Source organism: Melanerpes formicivorus, unplaced genomic scaffold (genome assembly GCF_026170545.1).
Source record: "Melanerpes formicivorus ecotype bairdi unplaced genomic scaffold, bMelFor1.0.p_v2 SCAF_1, whole genome shotgun sequence".
Lineage (NCBI taxonomy): Eukaryota > Metazoa > Chordata > Aves > Piciformes > Picidae > Melanerpes > Melanerpes formicivorus.
The window spans coordinates 23987570-24003021 of record NW_027142353.1 but is presented as its reverse complement, the minus strand read 5'-3'; the positions used below and the strand labels follow the sequence as shown (position 1 = coordinate 24003021).

Below are 15452 nucleotides of genomic sequence, written 5' to 3'. Positions count from 1 at the left end.
AGTTTACTTTAGGTCTAGGCAATTTAGCAATTGTCCTTTATATTCTGCTATAGTTAACTTTTCCTACTACAGTTGCAATATCTTTTTGTTTGATTGGTTGTTTTTTATTAAGCAGGTAGGGTGATAGAGAAATGCAACACTTTTACACAAATTCTAACCAGGAGGCATATTAGTGACTGGGTATCTAAAAAACAATCTCAAATGAGAAATCATTACTATTCCTTTCAATTTAAAACTGCATTGACAGAGAAAAATTGTACAGCTGCTAAAACACACACACAGGAGGGTGCACACATGCACAGAGAAAAGGGTAACTCCCCACAATGCTGTGAAAGACAGGATAAGGTTTCATTTGGTACGGCCAGGAAAATTTCGGGAGAAGCAAAAAAATGTTCAGACTTGCAGGAAAGAAAAGCAGGAGATTATTTTATAGTGTTTCCTTAATGATTCTACTCCTGTTTGCTTAAGAGAAGATATTCTCAAAAGCACTCTGCCCAGCTCCACAAAATGAAGAAAGGCAGTTGGCTATAATTAGACAATACTGAATCTATAATGCAAATGAAATTGTATTCAGATTGTATGATCTTTATGCTGATCAATATGCACACACCAGATTCAAGTTAAATGGCTTGGATCTACAACTTTAGTTCAAAAGACCCACCTTAAGTAAAAGTAATCTTGTTTCCAGTCATGTCAAAAGTGAGGTCCTCATATGAATGAAGGAAAGGCTCACTACAGATCTGACTTTGCTGCTGTGGTGGTTCATAACAGGTGTTGTATGGTACTGTTATGTCTGTATATTTCTGATGAAGATATTTTCCTCTCTATTTGTTTATACTTAACTGGATTATGGACCTCAGTGAGATAGTGGGTAAAAGTTTCATTGCGTATCATTTGCAAAGAAATAACAGAAACAAGAGGAATTTATTCCAATATTCTTTCCTTGAAACAAGAGATGAGTTTTACTTGTGTAACTGGTGGATGAGAAGCTCAGCATGAGCCACCAGTGTGCACTTGAAGCCCAGAAATCCAATCACATCCTGTGCTGCATCAAGAGAAGCATAGCCAGCAGGTCAAGGGAGGTGATCCTCCCCCTCCACTACACTCTAATGAAACCCCACCTGGAGTACTGCTCCAGTTCTGGAGCCCTTATTACAGGAAGGATCTGGATTTGCTGGAACGTGTCCAGAGAAGAACCACAAGGAAGATGACAGGGCTGGAGCACCTCTCCTATGAGAACAGACAGAGAGTTGGGGCTACTCAGTCTGGAGAAGAGAAGGCTCTGAGGAGACCTAATTGTGGCCTTCCAGTATCTTAAGGGGGCCTACAAGAAAGCTGGTGAAGGACTTTTTAGGGTATCAGATAATGACAGCACTAGGGGGAATGGAAAAAAAATATAAATGGGTAGATTCAGCTTGGATGTTAGGAAGAAGTTCTTCACCATGAAGGTGGTGATACACTGGAACAGTTTGCCCAGGGAGAGGGTAGAAGCCTCATCCCTGGAGGTTTTTAAGGCCAGGCTGGATGCAGCACTGAGCAACCTGATGTAGCGTGAGGAGTCCCTGCCCAAGGAGGCAGGGGTTGGAATTAGACGATCCTTGAGGCCCCTTCCAACCCTAACAATTCTATGATACTATGACTTCACAAGCTGCATTTTTCCAAGGTTGATGATTGGCAACCATACAGGCTTAGAAATCAGACTGCAATACCTAAACTTGTGCCTGAATGTATTTGAACTGGAGATCTTTTGGCCAAGGGTTCATTTATTTCCTGTCTCTTTTTCTTTACTACTGTTGGTTTTTTTGTTTGTTTTAAAAAGGGACCTGGGGGTACAGCCAGCTAAACATGAGCCAGCAGTGTGCCCAGGTGGCCAGGAAGGCCAGTGGCATCCTGGCTTGTATCAAGAATGGTGTGGCCAGCAGCAGCAGGGAAGTCATTGTGCCCCTGTACTCTGCTTTGGTTAGGCCACACCTTAAGTACTGTGTCCAGTTCTGGGCCCCTCAATTTAACAAGGACATTGAGACACCTGAACGTGTCCAGAGAAGGACAACAAGGCTGGTGAGAGGCCTTGAACACAAGCCCTATGAGGAGAGGCTGAGGGAGCTGGGATTGTTTAGCCTGGAGAAGAGGAGGCTCAGGGGGGACCTCATTGCCCTCTACAACTACCTGAAGGGTGGTTGTAGCCAGGAAGGGGTTGGTCTCTTCTCTCTAGCAACCAGCACCAGAACAAGAGGACACAGTCTCAAGATGCACCAGAGGAAGTTTAGTCTTGAGGTGAGGAGAAAGTTCTTCAGAGAGTTGTTAGCCATTGGACTGTGCTGCCCAGGGAGGTGGTGGAGTCACCGTCCCTGGAGGTGTTCAAGAGGGGATTGGACGTGGCACTTGGTGCCATGGTCTAGCCATGAGGTCTGTGGTGACAGGTTGGACTTGATGATCTTTGAGGTCTCTTCCAACCTTGGTGATACAGTAATAAATATAAAATCTCTACGGACTTAGCACAGTGAATATAAAACAGCAGTTAAAGTTTACACCTGTGTGGGACAGAAACTACTAAGTAATCCTTCCACTGTCAATACACAACATAGACATTGACCATGCTATATCAGAAACAAAAATCAAGTTGATATTTTTACTCAACTGATGCAATGCATGTGGTACAGGATGCACTCAGAAGTTCTTAAATGTAATTTTACAAACAGACTCAGCACCCGTGGATACTTCAAAGGGAACAGTTTAACCAGTGAGGTTTTTTCAGGACATTTCCACAGAGCAGCAAGAGCACAGCCAAACAAATAGAGAGAGAGAAGGAGGTTATTATTTAGAATGATAATTTAAAGGTCCAGAGACATAAACATTTTGAAGGCTAGTACCAATGCTAATTTTTCCAACTACAGGAAAGAATGATGAATTGATAGGCAAAAACGTAAGCACCAGGAACTTGTATTTCCTTTAATGGAAATACTTGGTTTCAAATTCAATGTATAAAGAGGCATTCAAATGCCAGTAAGCTGAAATAATTGGTTCAGTACTTATGGTGGCCAAGAGCCCTATTTGCACATCACATAGCTTATACAAGTTAAGATGTATATAAACATACACACCTGTCTGTCTGCTCTTCTTCATCTGCATTTATCTTAACACATCTGCATATAGCAATGGCAGATAGATGCAAACGTGGGTATGAAAGTCACACACAAACTTTCCCATAAAGGAAAAGAGAAAAGAAAATACTTAGGAAAAAACAAAACCCACCCAACCAACCAAGAAAAAACACCCAAACCATAAAATGTAAATGAAAGACTGTAAGGTATATATTTTCCAGAAACTTTTAAGCAGACCTTTTAATGTCCTTTGTGAGAATGAAAAAAAAAAAAAAAAAAAGGAGGGTTGGAAAGGGGCATAAAACCCTCTGCAATGCAGAAGAAAAAGTGGTTGCACAAATACTCACTGAAGGAAGAAAAAAAGTAAGATAGGTGAAAGTGAACCATATAGAGAAGACGTAGAATGCAGCCTAGCAACCACAAAAAAAGAGCACGAGTCTCACAAAGATAGGGGCTTTGTTCCACAGAAATTAAAAACTCCAAGGAAAAAAGTAAGCCTAAGATAAAATATTAACTTCAGGGTTTATAAACTTGTCATGTGAATGACTGATTAAAAACCCCATCCAAAGCTTGCCCCTTCATTAGGTTTAAGATGAACAGATGACTGCATACTGACTACTGAGCAAAAACTAGAGCCTTCAGCATCTGTAGCGGTAGCAAGCACCTTAATCTCATCACACTTTGCCATATTTACTGACAAATGGCAGCATTAATGCTTTTGTGTTATTTTGTTTCACTTCAACTTTAATTTGGATGTCCCCATAGCATTTCCATTATAATCTAGCAGCATGAGGAACACAGATTACTGTGCACCTGCAGAGGGAAAGAGACCGGAAGAAAGAAGTGGCCCTGATTTACACAAAAATACAGAAAGTAGCTTGGGAAGAGCTAGAGCCTTTCACCACAGAAGCAGATTAGGTTTAATTCACTATTCAAAGCAAGCATCCCATGAGACCTAGATATATCCTATTACAGAAACTAAAAGTGATTCTCAAGTATCTGCTGCACTGCTGCTAAAAGGTCTAGAAATAAAGACAGAAATGCATCTAAGGCATGAGATACAATTCACCGTATCTGCAAAGATGCCACCTACCAGAAGTACTTGGAATCTATGGACTTTAATTTTAATAAGCTTTATGCCACGTCCCAAGTTCTATTTCCAAGGCAACTTAGTAATAAGCAAAACCTCCCCTTTGCACACACTCTGAATGCCTGGAGTGGCATTACAGCAAAGCCACTTGTAACTACAACTGCAAGAACAAACATATTGTACATAAATTGAGTATCAAAATACTAGCGCTCTTCCTTCATCCACAGAACCCATAATGCTGCTTTTTTGGTACAGCACAGAAAATTAACTGTCAGTGTCCTGCAGTAGAATATTGTGGTAGAAGAACTGAAGTCCAAAGTGAAATGAAAATACTTAACAGTCAAACTGCCCAAGAATTAAAAAAAAAATAAATAATACAATAAAGAATATAGTCACTGTCCAGGGTAATGCAGCTGTCCTACTATTTCAGGCAAATCAGCCAGACTTCTAATAGAGATGAGGATGAATAAATAAAAGAAAATAGAATTAGGAATGACTGTGTTTACTAAGCTCCACTGCACTGTGGATGTAATGAGTGCTGAAGATGCTTGTGGCTGTGTGAGTTCAACAGTCTTAAAGGCACAAATAATCTCCACTTGCACTCAACTAGATTTTATTTAATCTGCCATAGTCACCAGTTTTCCCCTTCATTTCAGAGCAGCAAAATGTAAACCCTACTTCCTTGATAGGTTGACTCTTTCATAACACTACTATGAGCCATTTTCTGCCCCTGGATTAAAAAAGGAGGAGCTTGGACAGTCAAAAAAATAAACTGCCAGAAAAGAGTTTTAGCTTAAATACCATCCTCTCAAATGGAGCATGAACAGCCAGATTCATAAACAAAATAATCTTTTTTCCAAGTGTTACCATCACCCTTACAAAAAACAGTCATTACTGCAGACCCACACTTAGTGTAGCTTTTGTGGCAGAAATAAATCATAATTAATGATCAGTTATGAGTACAATAAGATTCATTGAGCTCTTGCCAAGCAAAATGGTACATTGTTTCATTCCCCAGAGTCTCTCGCTCTGATGGGGTGAGGGATTTGAAGGAAGAGGGAACAGTCATCAAACCCCATTTCATCCCAGAGAAGTAAATCTCCCTTATGCCAAAGGAAGCAGGGCAGCTCTGCAAAGCCACTGATGCTCTCCCTCTCTATGTATTGGAGGGAGGGCACGGCAGTAATTCCAGCAAGTTTGCTGCTGCACACCTGCAAGAGCTGTGCAGCCAGGAAAACAAACTCAGAATCTTGTAAGACACTTGCCACACAGCCTGATCAGTGACCAAAGGCATTATCTCCCTTTACTCATTATCAACCAGCCATGGTCCCAGCATTCTGATGGACCAAGCTTGGCAACCAACACTTGCATGCACAAATACAGGTCTCCATCATCCACCTGATGCAGGTTATGCTGGGGCAATGACACTCTACTGTGTGAATATGGCTAAGCTGTGTTTAGAGAGTAGTTTCACACTTAAAAGTAGAGTCCTTTGCAGAAGACAAGCAGTGATACCAAGCCAAAAACCCTGTCCAGAACTCAGTGTTACACATGATGCCTGATACCAGCACTGAGGCTGCAAGGGGAATGTGCTGTGGTGCCTGCTTCACCACTCAGGTCAACACCAAGGTGTCAGCTGGAGCTTCAGCATCAAACCTGACAGCAGAACCAGTGGCAGCTAAGGCTATGGACCCAGGACTGCAAAACTACAGCAACCACTAGCACATCCATGCTGGACTCTCCAATTCTCAGTTAAGGCTGAGTTAACTCAGAGAGCTCTAGATAGCTCCCAGGTTTGAGCCTTGTCTGAGCTCTAGGAAGCACAGGCTAAGTACCCACAGCTCCCTTAGCTCTGAAAACAGGAGATTGCATGTTCCCCTACCAGACTTATCAGCACTTCCATATTTATTTTGACCCATTAATTCTCTTATCTTACCCTCAGTTCCATTCCATTAACCTGAATACTGGAAAATTATCTGCAATTTATATACTTTAAATAAAAATAAATCTTGGGTTTATACATCCTTAAATAACAAGTCTTGACAGTCTCTATTTGGAGCTGCTCATACAAATGAGTTTCTCATATATGAAACCTCAGAAACTGTAAAGGCAGAACAGGCTGAAACACACATAGAAGCAATGAATATAGGCAAGACCACCACACAGCTTTACCTGACAGATAAGCAAATTGCTTCTTTAGCTGGTCCTGAATATCTGCAGCATAGAGGGGAATGATATCTTGATGCATGATTTCATCTGTTGAGGAAAAAAAAAGAATAATTTGCATTTCAAAGTTATTTTATGCAAAATTTCACAGCAGACACTGGAAAAAAACAAAACAACCATCCCTAGAACACAAACACTCAGAAAACCATCCAACTTTTGAAAAATACCTGAAAATGTGTGGAGTCTTTTCAAGTGTCTGCCAAGAGCAAACTTCTCTTTGAACAAGATATTGATAGGAGAGTAAATAACATGGATTTGCTGACACTCAGAAGCAGTACAGCAGATCACTGAACCAAACACTGTAGAGCTACTATTCCTGAGGAATGATATTAAACAGTGAGGCTTTTATATATCAGATTTAGTTTATTAAAATTTTCTCAGTTCATACTAGCCTGATGCCTAGTGTTCAAATATCCCAGGCAACAGCATTCATTGAGGTAGGCAGAATAGGCTTGAATGTACACCTTCATGCTGAACATATGCACACACACACACTCAACTGTGAAAAGCATTGCTTGATCTTTTATCTCAGCCCTTCAAGTTCAGCTCAATGACAAACATACTGCTTTCCTAAGACAGTTTTCTGCCACAGTATGTGAGCAATAGTGTTTTCCACAGCATATTGCTGGAGCTCATGCAGAAATCTCTTTCAATGAGCACGACAAAGACCTCATGACAGAGTTGCATGACAGTCCTACCCCACAGGACTAGAGAAGTGATTCTCGCCCTCTACTTTCGTGAGACCCCACCGGCAATACTGCATCCAGTTCTGGTGCCCCCAGCATAAGACGGACACAGAATTGCTGGAGCGGGTCCAGAGAAGGCCACAAGATGATCAGAAGGCTGAAGCCCACACCCCCCACACCCCTCCATGGTAACAGGCTGTAAGAGTTGGGGCTATTCAACCTGGAGAAGAGAAGGCTCTGGAGAAAGCATATGGCAGCCTTTCAGTACCTGAAGGGGCCTACAAGAAAGCTAGGAAGGGGATTTTTATAAGGGCTTATTGTGATTGGAGGAGAGAGAATGGATTGAAACTTGAAGAGGGCAAATTTGGACTGGATATTAGAAATAAATTCTTTACAACAAGCATGGTGTGGCACTGAAACAGGTTGCTTGAGCCCAGGGAGGTCAAGGATGACCCTTCCCTGGAGGTGTTCAAGGCCAGGTTGTATGAGGCTTATGAGCAACCTGGTCTAGTGGAAAGTGCCCCTGCCCATGGCAGGGAGGTTGGAACTAGATGATCTCCAAGGCTCATTCCAACCCAAATTATTCTACAAATCTGATTTTAAGTGATTTTTTTTTTTACAAGGAAATAAATTTCTAGAAAATAATTATTCTGCAATTTTACCCTCATTGATGAGCAATGAAGGGATAACCTAGCATTTTCATTATTTGGTTATAAACCTTTCATCTGGCACATTGTATAAAGCAGCTTTGTTTTTTAATGTATGTTAAACTGCCATTAAGGTTGCCTCAAAGCTGAGAGACAGCACTGTGGATATACACAGGTAAAGTAAGTTAAAACCTAAAAGTGATGCAGGGATGTCATCTGCCCTGAAGCACAGTCTGATCAAATAGAAGTAAAGCTCTGGCTTTCAGGGAAGGGACTTGCAATTACTGAAATATTTCAAATGCTAGATCTTGAAAGTGGAGTCACTTACTTTTATAAAGCGATTCTCATGTAAAATTCTGAGGACTGCAGTTATTTGAGAACAGCCCCAAAAAAGCTCCACTTTCAGTTACTCCTTCCAGATAGGCAACAACTTATACTGGGAAACAGAACTTCTCTGTTCTCCTTTGGCCAGACAGGCAGACGAAGACCCATGACCACTTTCAAGGTCACACACTGATCAGCTATTTTTCTGCATCCGGTGAACTGCTACTTGATCATAAGACCTCTGCATACCATAATGTCAAGTCCATGAGTGGATTCGTTTAACTGTTAAGTCATATTTCTCTCAGACTTTCAATTATGTCATCATCTTAGTGTTCTTAAGACAAAACTGAACACAGATCTTTCATAAGCCCGGTCTTGGATTGCCAAGACATTTCCAGAATAGGGGACACTCCCCAAGGGAAAAAAGGATTTTAGATTTTATTTCTGCTGTCAGTGCTTTTTAATATAAGGAGTCCTTCTACATCAGTGTTTATGAAACTAACACCCCTGAATCTGAAAACCTGTGCCTACAGGTGGACACCTCTGTCTTAAAAGAACTTATTACAGGATCAATGCCTAATTTTTTGGTGGGACTTGGGAAAAGGGAAGAGAATGTAATCACTTTGTAATAAGCCATCCTGCCTATAGTCAGAAATAGAAATAATTCCCATTATTGCAGCATAAGAATGTAATAAAATAGGTGTGTTCTGCAAACATAAGTAAAGATGTGTAAGTTCAAGCAAGCAAGACATTCATAAAGCAGAGAAATGCTTTACATTTCCCAGATACATAATGATCACCACTTCCTCATATATCCGTATGATCAATCCCATTGTGGTCCTGACTTTGGTCGTATGAAGACGCATAGGAAGAAGAGCAACAGCTTTTGAAAGCAGCAAAGGACAGCCCCCCTACCTTGTGATCAAACGCCGTTCCACTGAAAACACACTATTATCCACTCCCAGGTTTTAAAGCCAGTTTTAACTCAAATTTTAAAACCAGTCTGGAGGAGCAGCGCATCATGTCTGTTTACAGGCAGAAAACCTCCAGAAGCTCTTGCTGCTGCTCTCTCCTGCACTAGGGCACATCTCACCTTACTCTTGGTGATCTGGTTTCACAGCACACTTCTGGAAGCAGAATGTGCATTAAAATCACAACTAATTCTCAATAATTTGAAACAACTCAGCAAATACCAGCACCAAACAAAGCAAGAACTTGCAACTCTTTGAACCGCTGAGCAGTTCACATCCAGCACCTTAACTGAATATGCTTTAACCCAGTATCAGTGCTCACAGATGTAGACAGAAAACTTCCAATACCCTGTCTCCTTTCAGAAAAGATGCAGTTGTAACAATTCACTGTTCTACACCATTTCCTTCATATTTAGTATCTGTTTAAAAAAGAGAGTTCATCACAGTTTGTTTGACTTTTAATCTGATTTCACTTTAAGTTTGTCCTTCATTCCTTGAACATGCTGTTTCCTTCACAGGATAAGGTAACAAAAGCCACACACACCAAATAGACTTCAAGGGCTAATGGCTCCTTACACTCAGGGACTTTGGGGAAAATAATTTCTTGGAAATATTCTTTAAAGAGAGAACCTGCCACCTGCTATGGTCTTCAGGGACAATTACCATTTTAGTAAAGCTAATGAAGAGCACATTAAAATACAGAATTACTGAAAATCTGTTCAACTGCTTTTTAAGTAATTCTTATAGGCTCAAGCTCTACATTCCACTTACATGCATTAAGATTTCCACAGCCCATGATTTTCCCTGTTGTACTTGGACTGCTTTCTATAGCATTTTCAAAACAGAGACCCTAGTTGAAAAAAGGTGCACATATAAAGCCATCAAACCATGCTAGAATATCCAGTCTTTCTTGAAGAACTCATTAACAGAGTTTGTTGGAGTAGCTTGCTTAAAAGAAAGCCTCTGAGATTTATAACACAGCTCATATTGCAGGTACTAATTAACAGCAAAATAGGGTTCTGAAAATTTATTAATGCCTTTTTATTATTAAAAAAAATAATCCAACACCAAACCCTGAACACATCTCATAGCTAGGAATGCAAAAGGTCTGTCTCTAAGCCAACAGCTAGAGTTTCCTTTAAAAAAGCCCATGTTAACATTTAATTTGAGCATAAAAGAGGACAGGAGCATCATATTACAAACAAAGGAATACGTTAAATATGTGGTTCCTATTAAAAGGAAAACCTTTCTCTCTAAAAATGCCAGCCACACTCTTACAGAGAGATTTTTTTAATTCAATTTTTAATCTTGCTATGAGAGTCCTGTCTTTATAATGCAGGAGGATGGCTTAGAGGGGCCTGACCCGATCCCATCAAAGGCACCTGACTGCATTTCAAATGAAGCAGGATGAACAGATGTAAGCATGAGGGCACCAAGATAACTTGTGCTTGAATCTCCTGGTGCCAGCAAGCCCTGAGGAAGCTTGGATCTGGGAAGACAATCCATGTCACTTAAGGTCCATTATTTATCGTAAAAAGGCTCCTCGTTCTTTTCCAATCAAACCAAAACTCATCATCTTTCAGAGTCTGCCTCATATGCTGATACAACACTGTTTTCACAGTAGACAATACTGGAGAGGAGTCTGAACATACCATACACACATTAGCTGGAAGGAAGTCTCTGGACATGACTCCTGAGACTCTCATGTTATTCTCAACCCAATTATCACTGAGCCAGCTGGAATTACACCACCCTTTGAGTAGTTCTACATGGAATTCTATGGCCATTGCTTTATACCATCTTGGAAGCCAACCTGCTTGTACACATGGACACGATTATACCTTTCAGCACTGACTCTATTAGTACACCATAAAGCAAACTACAAATAACTTTCCCTCCTCTTCTTTCTTGCTGAGTCAGCAAGATTTTCCTTTAAGTGTTTCTACAGCTTCTCTATGAAATTCATGCCTTAAATTGAAGTAGCAATGTCTTTTTCTCAACCAGTTTTGTTTTGCTTCTCATCTGCAACAGCCTGGCCACTCCATTTGCTGCATGCCTTTTATGAAAGGGGTCTTCATTTGAAAAATCTCTTCACTGAAGCACCCTCCCATCTGGTAATTATAAATGCAAGATAATGACTTTCAGAACAGTCCCTTCATCTCTCTCAGCCCCAAGGCAAACCTTTTATTTCCTCATTCTTCCTTCTTCATCTTCACCCCCCGACCACCATCATTAACAGTTAGTTCCTTTGTGTACCCCCCAAGGGAGGAAGGGCCACAGCAATAGAGCTGGTGAAGATAAGCCCTCTTCTGCACTAAGCTGCATGAAACTAATGAGCTAGTCAAAATGCCAAGAGAGCTTTCCAGCTTTAAATCTGAATTTAAAAAAATTCCACTAAAGAGCAAAGAAGCCTGCAAGCTCTGTGCTAGGTGTGCTCAGGCACAACCACTCAGACCAAGCTCCTTCAGTCCATGTGCTATTTGTGGCTGCATGAGGTAGAGTTCGTACAAGTGCTTGTAAACTGAGTACTGAAACCTCACCAGACTGAAAGATATTATGTGTGGGTTAATTTATACATTATGTGACTATACTGGCCAGCAACAGGTCCTTGTGGCCAAGAAGGCCAATGCCATTCTGGGGTGTACTAGAAGTGGTGTGATTAGCAGGTTGAGAGAGGTTCTCCTCCCCATCTACTCTGCCCTGGTGAGGCTGCTTTTGGAATATTGTGCCCAGCTCTGGGGTCCTCAGTTCAAGAAGGACAGGGAACTGCTTAAGATTCCAGCACAGAGCCACGAAAATGATTACAAGGAGAGACCGAGTGAGCTGGGTCTCTTTAGCTTGGAGAAGAGGAGACTTAGGGATGACCTCATTAATGTTAATAAATATGTAGAGGATAAGTGCCAAGAGGATGGAGCCAGGCTCTTCTCAGTGATGCCAAATGACAGAACGAGGGGCAATGGGTGGAAGTTAAGGCATAGGAAATTCCATGGGAACAGGAGGAAACATTTTTTTACTGTGAGTGTGATGGAACACTGGAACAGGCTGCCCAGCGGGACTGAGGAGTCTCCTTCTCTGGAGATATTCAAAACCTGCCTGGATGTGTTCCTGTGTGATATGGTATAGCTGATCCTACCCTGTCAGGGGGATCTGACTAGATTATCTTTTGAAGTCCGTTCCAGCTTCTAACATTCTACGATACTGCAAACAAAACATGGGACTAGAAAAAGTGAATGAATAAACTTCTGCAGTTTTCACACAAAAGGCAGCTCTCCAGTAAAGTGTTAGTTAGGATGGAAATAATCCCCCTCATGTAAAACACTGATCTCACAACCTTTCTATTTCTGGCAAGCTGAAACGTCCCAACCAAGCAGGAAATAATAGTTCTTCACTGCCACCACCATACCAGTTCCTAGCATAAATAGAAATAAGCAACCTGGCACTCTGAACAGCTTTGTATGACACTGGGTGTTCAAAGAACCTTTAAAATTATACACGTACATAAGAATTACTTGCAAAAGCTTAACAGCCTACAGTAAATCTACATCTCCCATTTCATCTCCTAGTCATGAAAAGAAAGTCTCCTCTCAAAAGCCATGATGCATAAAGAGATGGTCCAGTTGAGATGCTCTTTCCTTGTAGTGAGTCAAGCTTTATGCAAGTTCCTTTTCTGCAGCATAGTATCATAGTATCATTCAGGGCTGGAAGGGACCACAAGGATCATCTAGTTCCAACCCCCCTGCCATGGGCAGGGACACCCCACACTAGATCAGGCTGGACAGAGCCTCATCCAGCCTGCTCTTAAACACCCCCAGGGACGGGGCCTCGACCACCCCCCTGGACAACCCATTCCTGGGTTTCACCACTCTCATGGTGAAGAACCTCCTCCTCACATCCAGCCTGAATCTCCCCACCTCCAGCTTCATTCCATTCCCCCTAGTCCTATCACTACCTGAGATCTTGAGAAGTCCTTCCCCTGCCTTCCTGTAGGCCCCCTTCAGATACTGGAAGGCCACAATTAGGTCACCTCGGAGCCTTCTCTTCTCCAGACTGAACAGCCCCAACTCCTTCAGTCTGTCCTCATAGGAGAGGTGCTCCAGCCCTCTGATCATCCTTGTGGCCCTTCTCTGGACACCTTCCAGCACCTCCACATCCCTCTTGTAATAGGGGCTCCAGAACTAGACACAGTACTCCAGGTGGGGTCTCACCAGGGCTGAGTAGAAGGGGAGGATCACCTCCCTCGACCTGCTAGCCACACTTCTCCTGATGCAGCCCAGGATCTGATTGGCTTTGCGGGCTGCAAGTGCACACTGAGAGCTCATGTTGAGCTTTTTTGTCCATCAGCACCCCCAAGTCTCTCTCCTCAGGGCTGCTTTCCAGCCAGTCACTGCCCAGCCTGGATTTGTGCCTGGGATTGCCTCGACCCAGATGCAGGACCCTACACTTGCTCTTGTTGAACCTCATGAGGTTGGCTTGTGCCCACCTCTCCAGCCTGTCAAGGTCCCTCTGGATGGCCTCCCTTCCCTCCAGCGTGTCTGCTGCACCACACAGCTTGGTGTCATCAGCAAACTTGCTGAGGGTGCACTCAATGCCACTTGTCCATGTCACTGACAAAGATGTTGAACAAGACAGGTCCCAGGACTGATCCCTGAGGGACTCCGCTTGTCACTGGCCTCCACTGGGACATGGAGCCATTGACAGCCACTCTTTGGGTGCGGCCATCAAGCCAGTTCCTTATCCATCTAGTGGTCCACCCATCAAACCCATGTGTCACCAGTTTGGAGACCAGGATGTGGTGCGGGACAGTGTCGAAGGCTTTGCTCAGGTCCAGGTAAACGACATCAGTTGCTCGCCCCTCATCTATTAATTTTATCACCTGCTCATAGAAGGCAACCAGGTTGGTCAGGCAGGATTTGCCCTTGGCAAAGCCCTGCTGACTGTTCCCAATCACCTCCACCAGCATTAACATCAGCTCATCATTAGGACTGCACAATACGTGCAGACACACTATTGCATGATTCTGTAGCCCACTACTGCCACATATGTTTTCACTGTTAAATAGAGATCTAGCTGAGACAAGACTTGAAAGTGGCACTTTCAAAGAAAATCTGAAACCTTAGTAGCGATGTTCCCTCTATTACAGCCCCATGTGCAGTGGACAGGGGCACTTATCGAGTATTGTTTTTAATGAATCGTGCATCAGAAGCCTGATCATTCAGATCTTTCACAGAGTCCATTACATTTCTGCAACATTTTAAAAAAATCCATAAGTTTTAGTAACATTTAAATGATTCCCTTTAAATGAAACTTCATAACTCTGCTCATTTAATCATAACTAAAGAACTTGACTACTTAGAAGAGCCATAACTTAATCTGGAAATGCGGCGACTCCAGTATTTAAATAAAGAGCATGGAAACTTGTCTTGTGTGAAATACAACAAAATAACTTTGTAGTGCACAGGTGGCTCCTGAACCACCTGCTTTACCCAAGTAACTCCTGCTTCCTGTAAAAACAATTAAAGAAAGGGGAAAAAACCAAAAAAAGTTCATCTGATCTTTCTTCCAAGATCACAGGCTTGGAAATTTGGCCCAGGCCTATCTACGAAACTACAAGGATGATGGTTTGGTTCCATGTAGGGAGATTAATCACTGATCCTTCTTTTAAAAGGCGTACAGCAAATGTAGAACAGAATAGAATAGACCAGGTTGGAAGAGACCTTCAAGATCATTGCATCCAACCTATCATCCAACACCACCTAATCAACTAAACCATGCAACCAAGCACCCTGTCAAGTCTCCTCCTGAACACCTCCAGCAATGGTGACTCCACCACCTCCCTGGGCAGCCCATTCCAATAGGCAATCACTCTCTCTGTATAGAACTTCCTCCTGACCTCCAGCCTGAACCTCCCCTGGCGCAGCCTGAGACTGTGTCCTCTTGTTCTGGTGCTGGCTGCCTGGGAGAAGAGACCAATATCTGCCTGTCTACAACCCCCCTTCAGGTAGTTGTAGACAGCAATAAGGTCACCCCTGAGTCTCCTCTTCTCCAGGCTAAGCAACCCCAGCTCCCTCAGCCACCTCATAAGGCTTGTGTCCAAACCCCTCACCAACTTTGTTGCCCTTCTCTGGACTCGTTCCAGCAAGTCAACCTCCTTCCTAAACTGAGGGGCCCAGAACTGGACACAGTACTCCAGGTGTGGCCTAACCAGTGCAGTGTACAGGGGCAGAATGACCTCCCTGCTCCTGCTGCCCACACTGTTCTTGATGCAGGCCAGGATGCCATTGGCCCTCCTGGCCGCCTAGGCTGGCACAAGATAATAAGATGTGTAACAGTCCCCATGTTTTTGATTCAAATCATGAAATAGTTGCTCAAAAGCATACTTTGGCAGCCAAACAAGATTTTGTTTCTTT

At 42.6% G+C, this 15452-nt stretch overlaps 1 protein-coding gene across 11 annotated transcripts in view; it reads right to left on the bottom strand.

The window, feature by feature from the left end:
• Positions 1-15452, bottom strand: part of MCF2L (MCF.2 cell line derived transforming sequence like) — a 202446-nt gene that overhangs the window by 80536 nt on the left and 106458 nt on the right. For all 11 annotated transcript variants that reach the window (XR_010987205.1, XM_068136898.1, XM_068136928.1 and 8 more), the window contains one exon: positions 6364-6447. Coding sequence is in view for 10 of the 11 variants with exons in the window: in XM_068136898.1 (XP_067992999.1) it covers positions 6364-6447 (84 nt within the window). In the remaining variant the exon portion in view is untranslated. The remainder of the gene's footprint in view (positions 1-6363; positions 6448-15452) is intronic.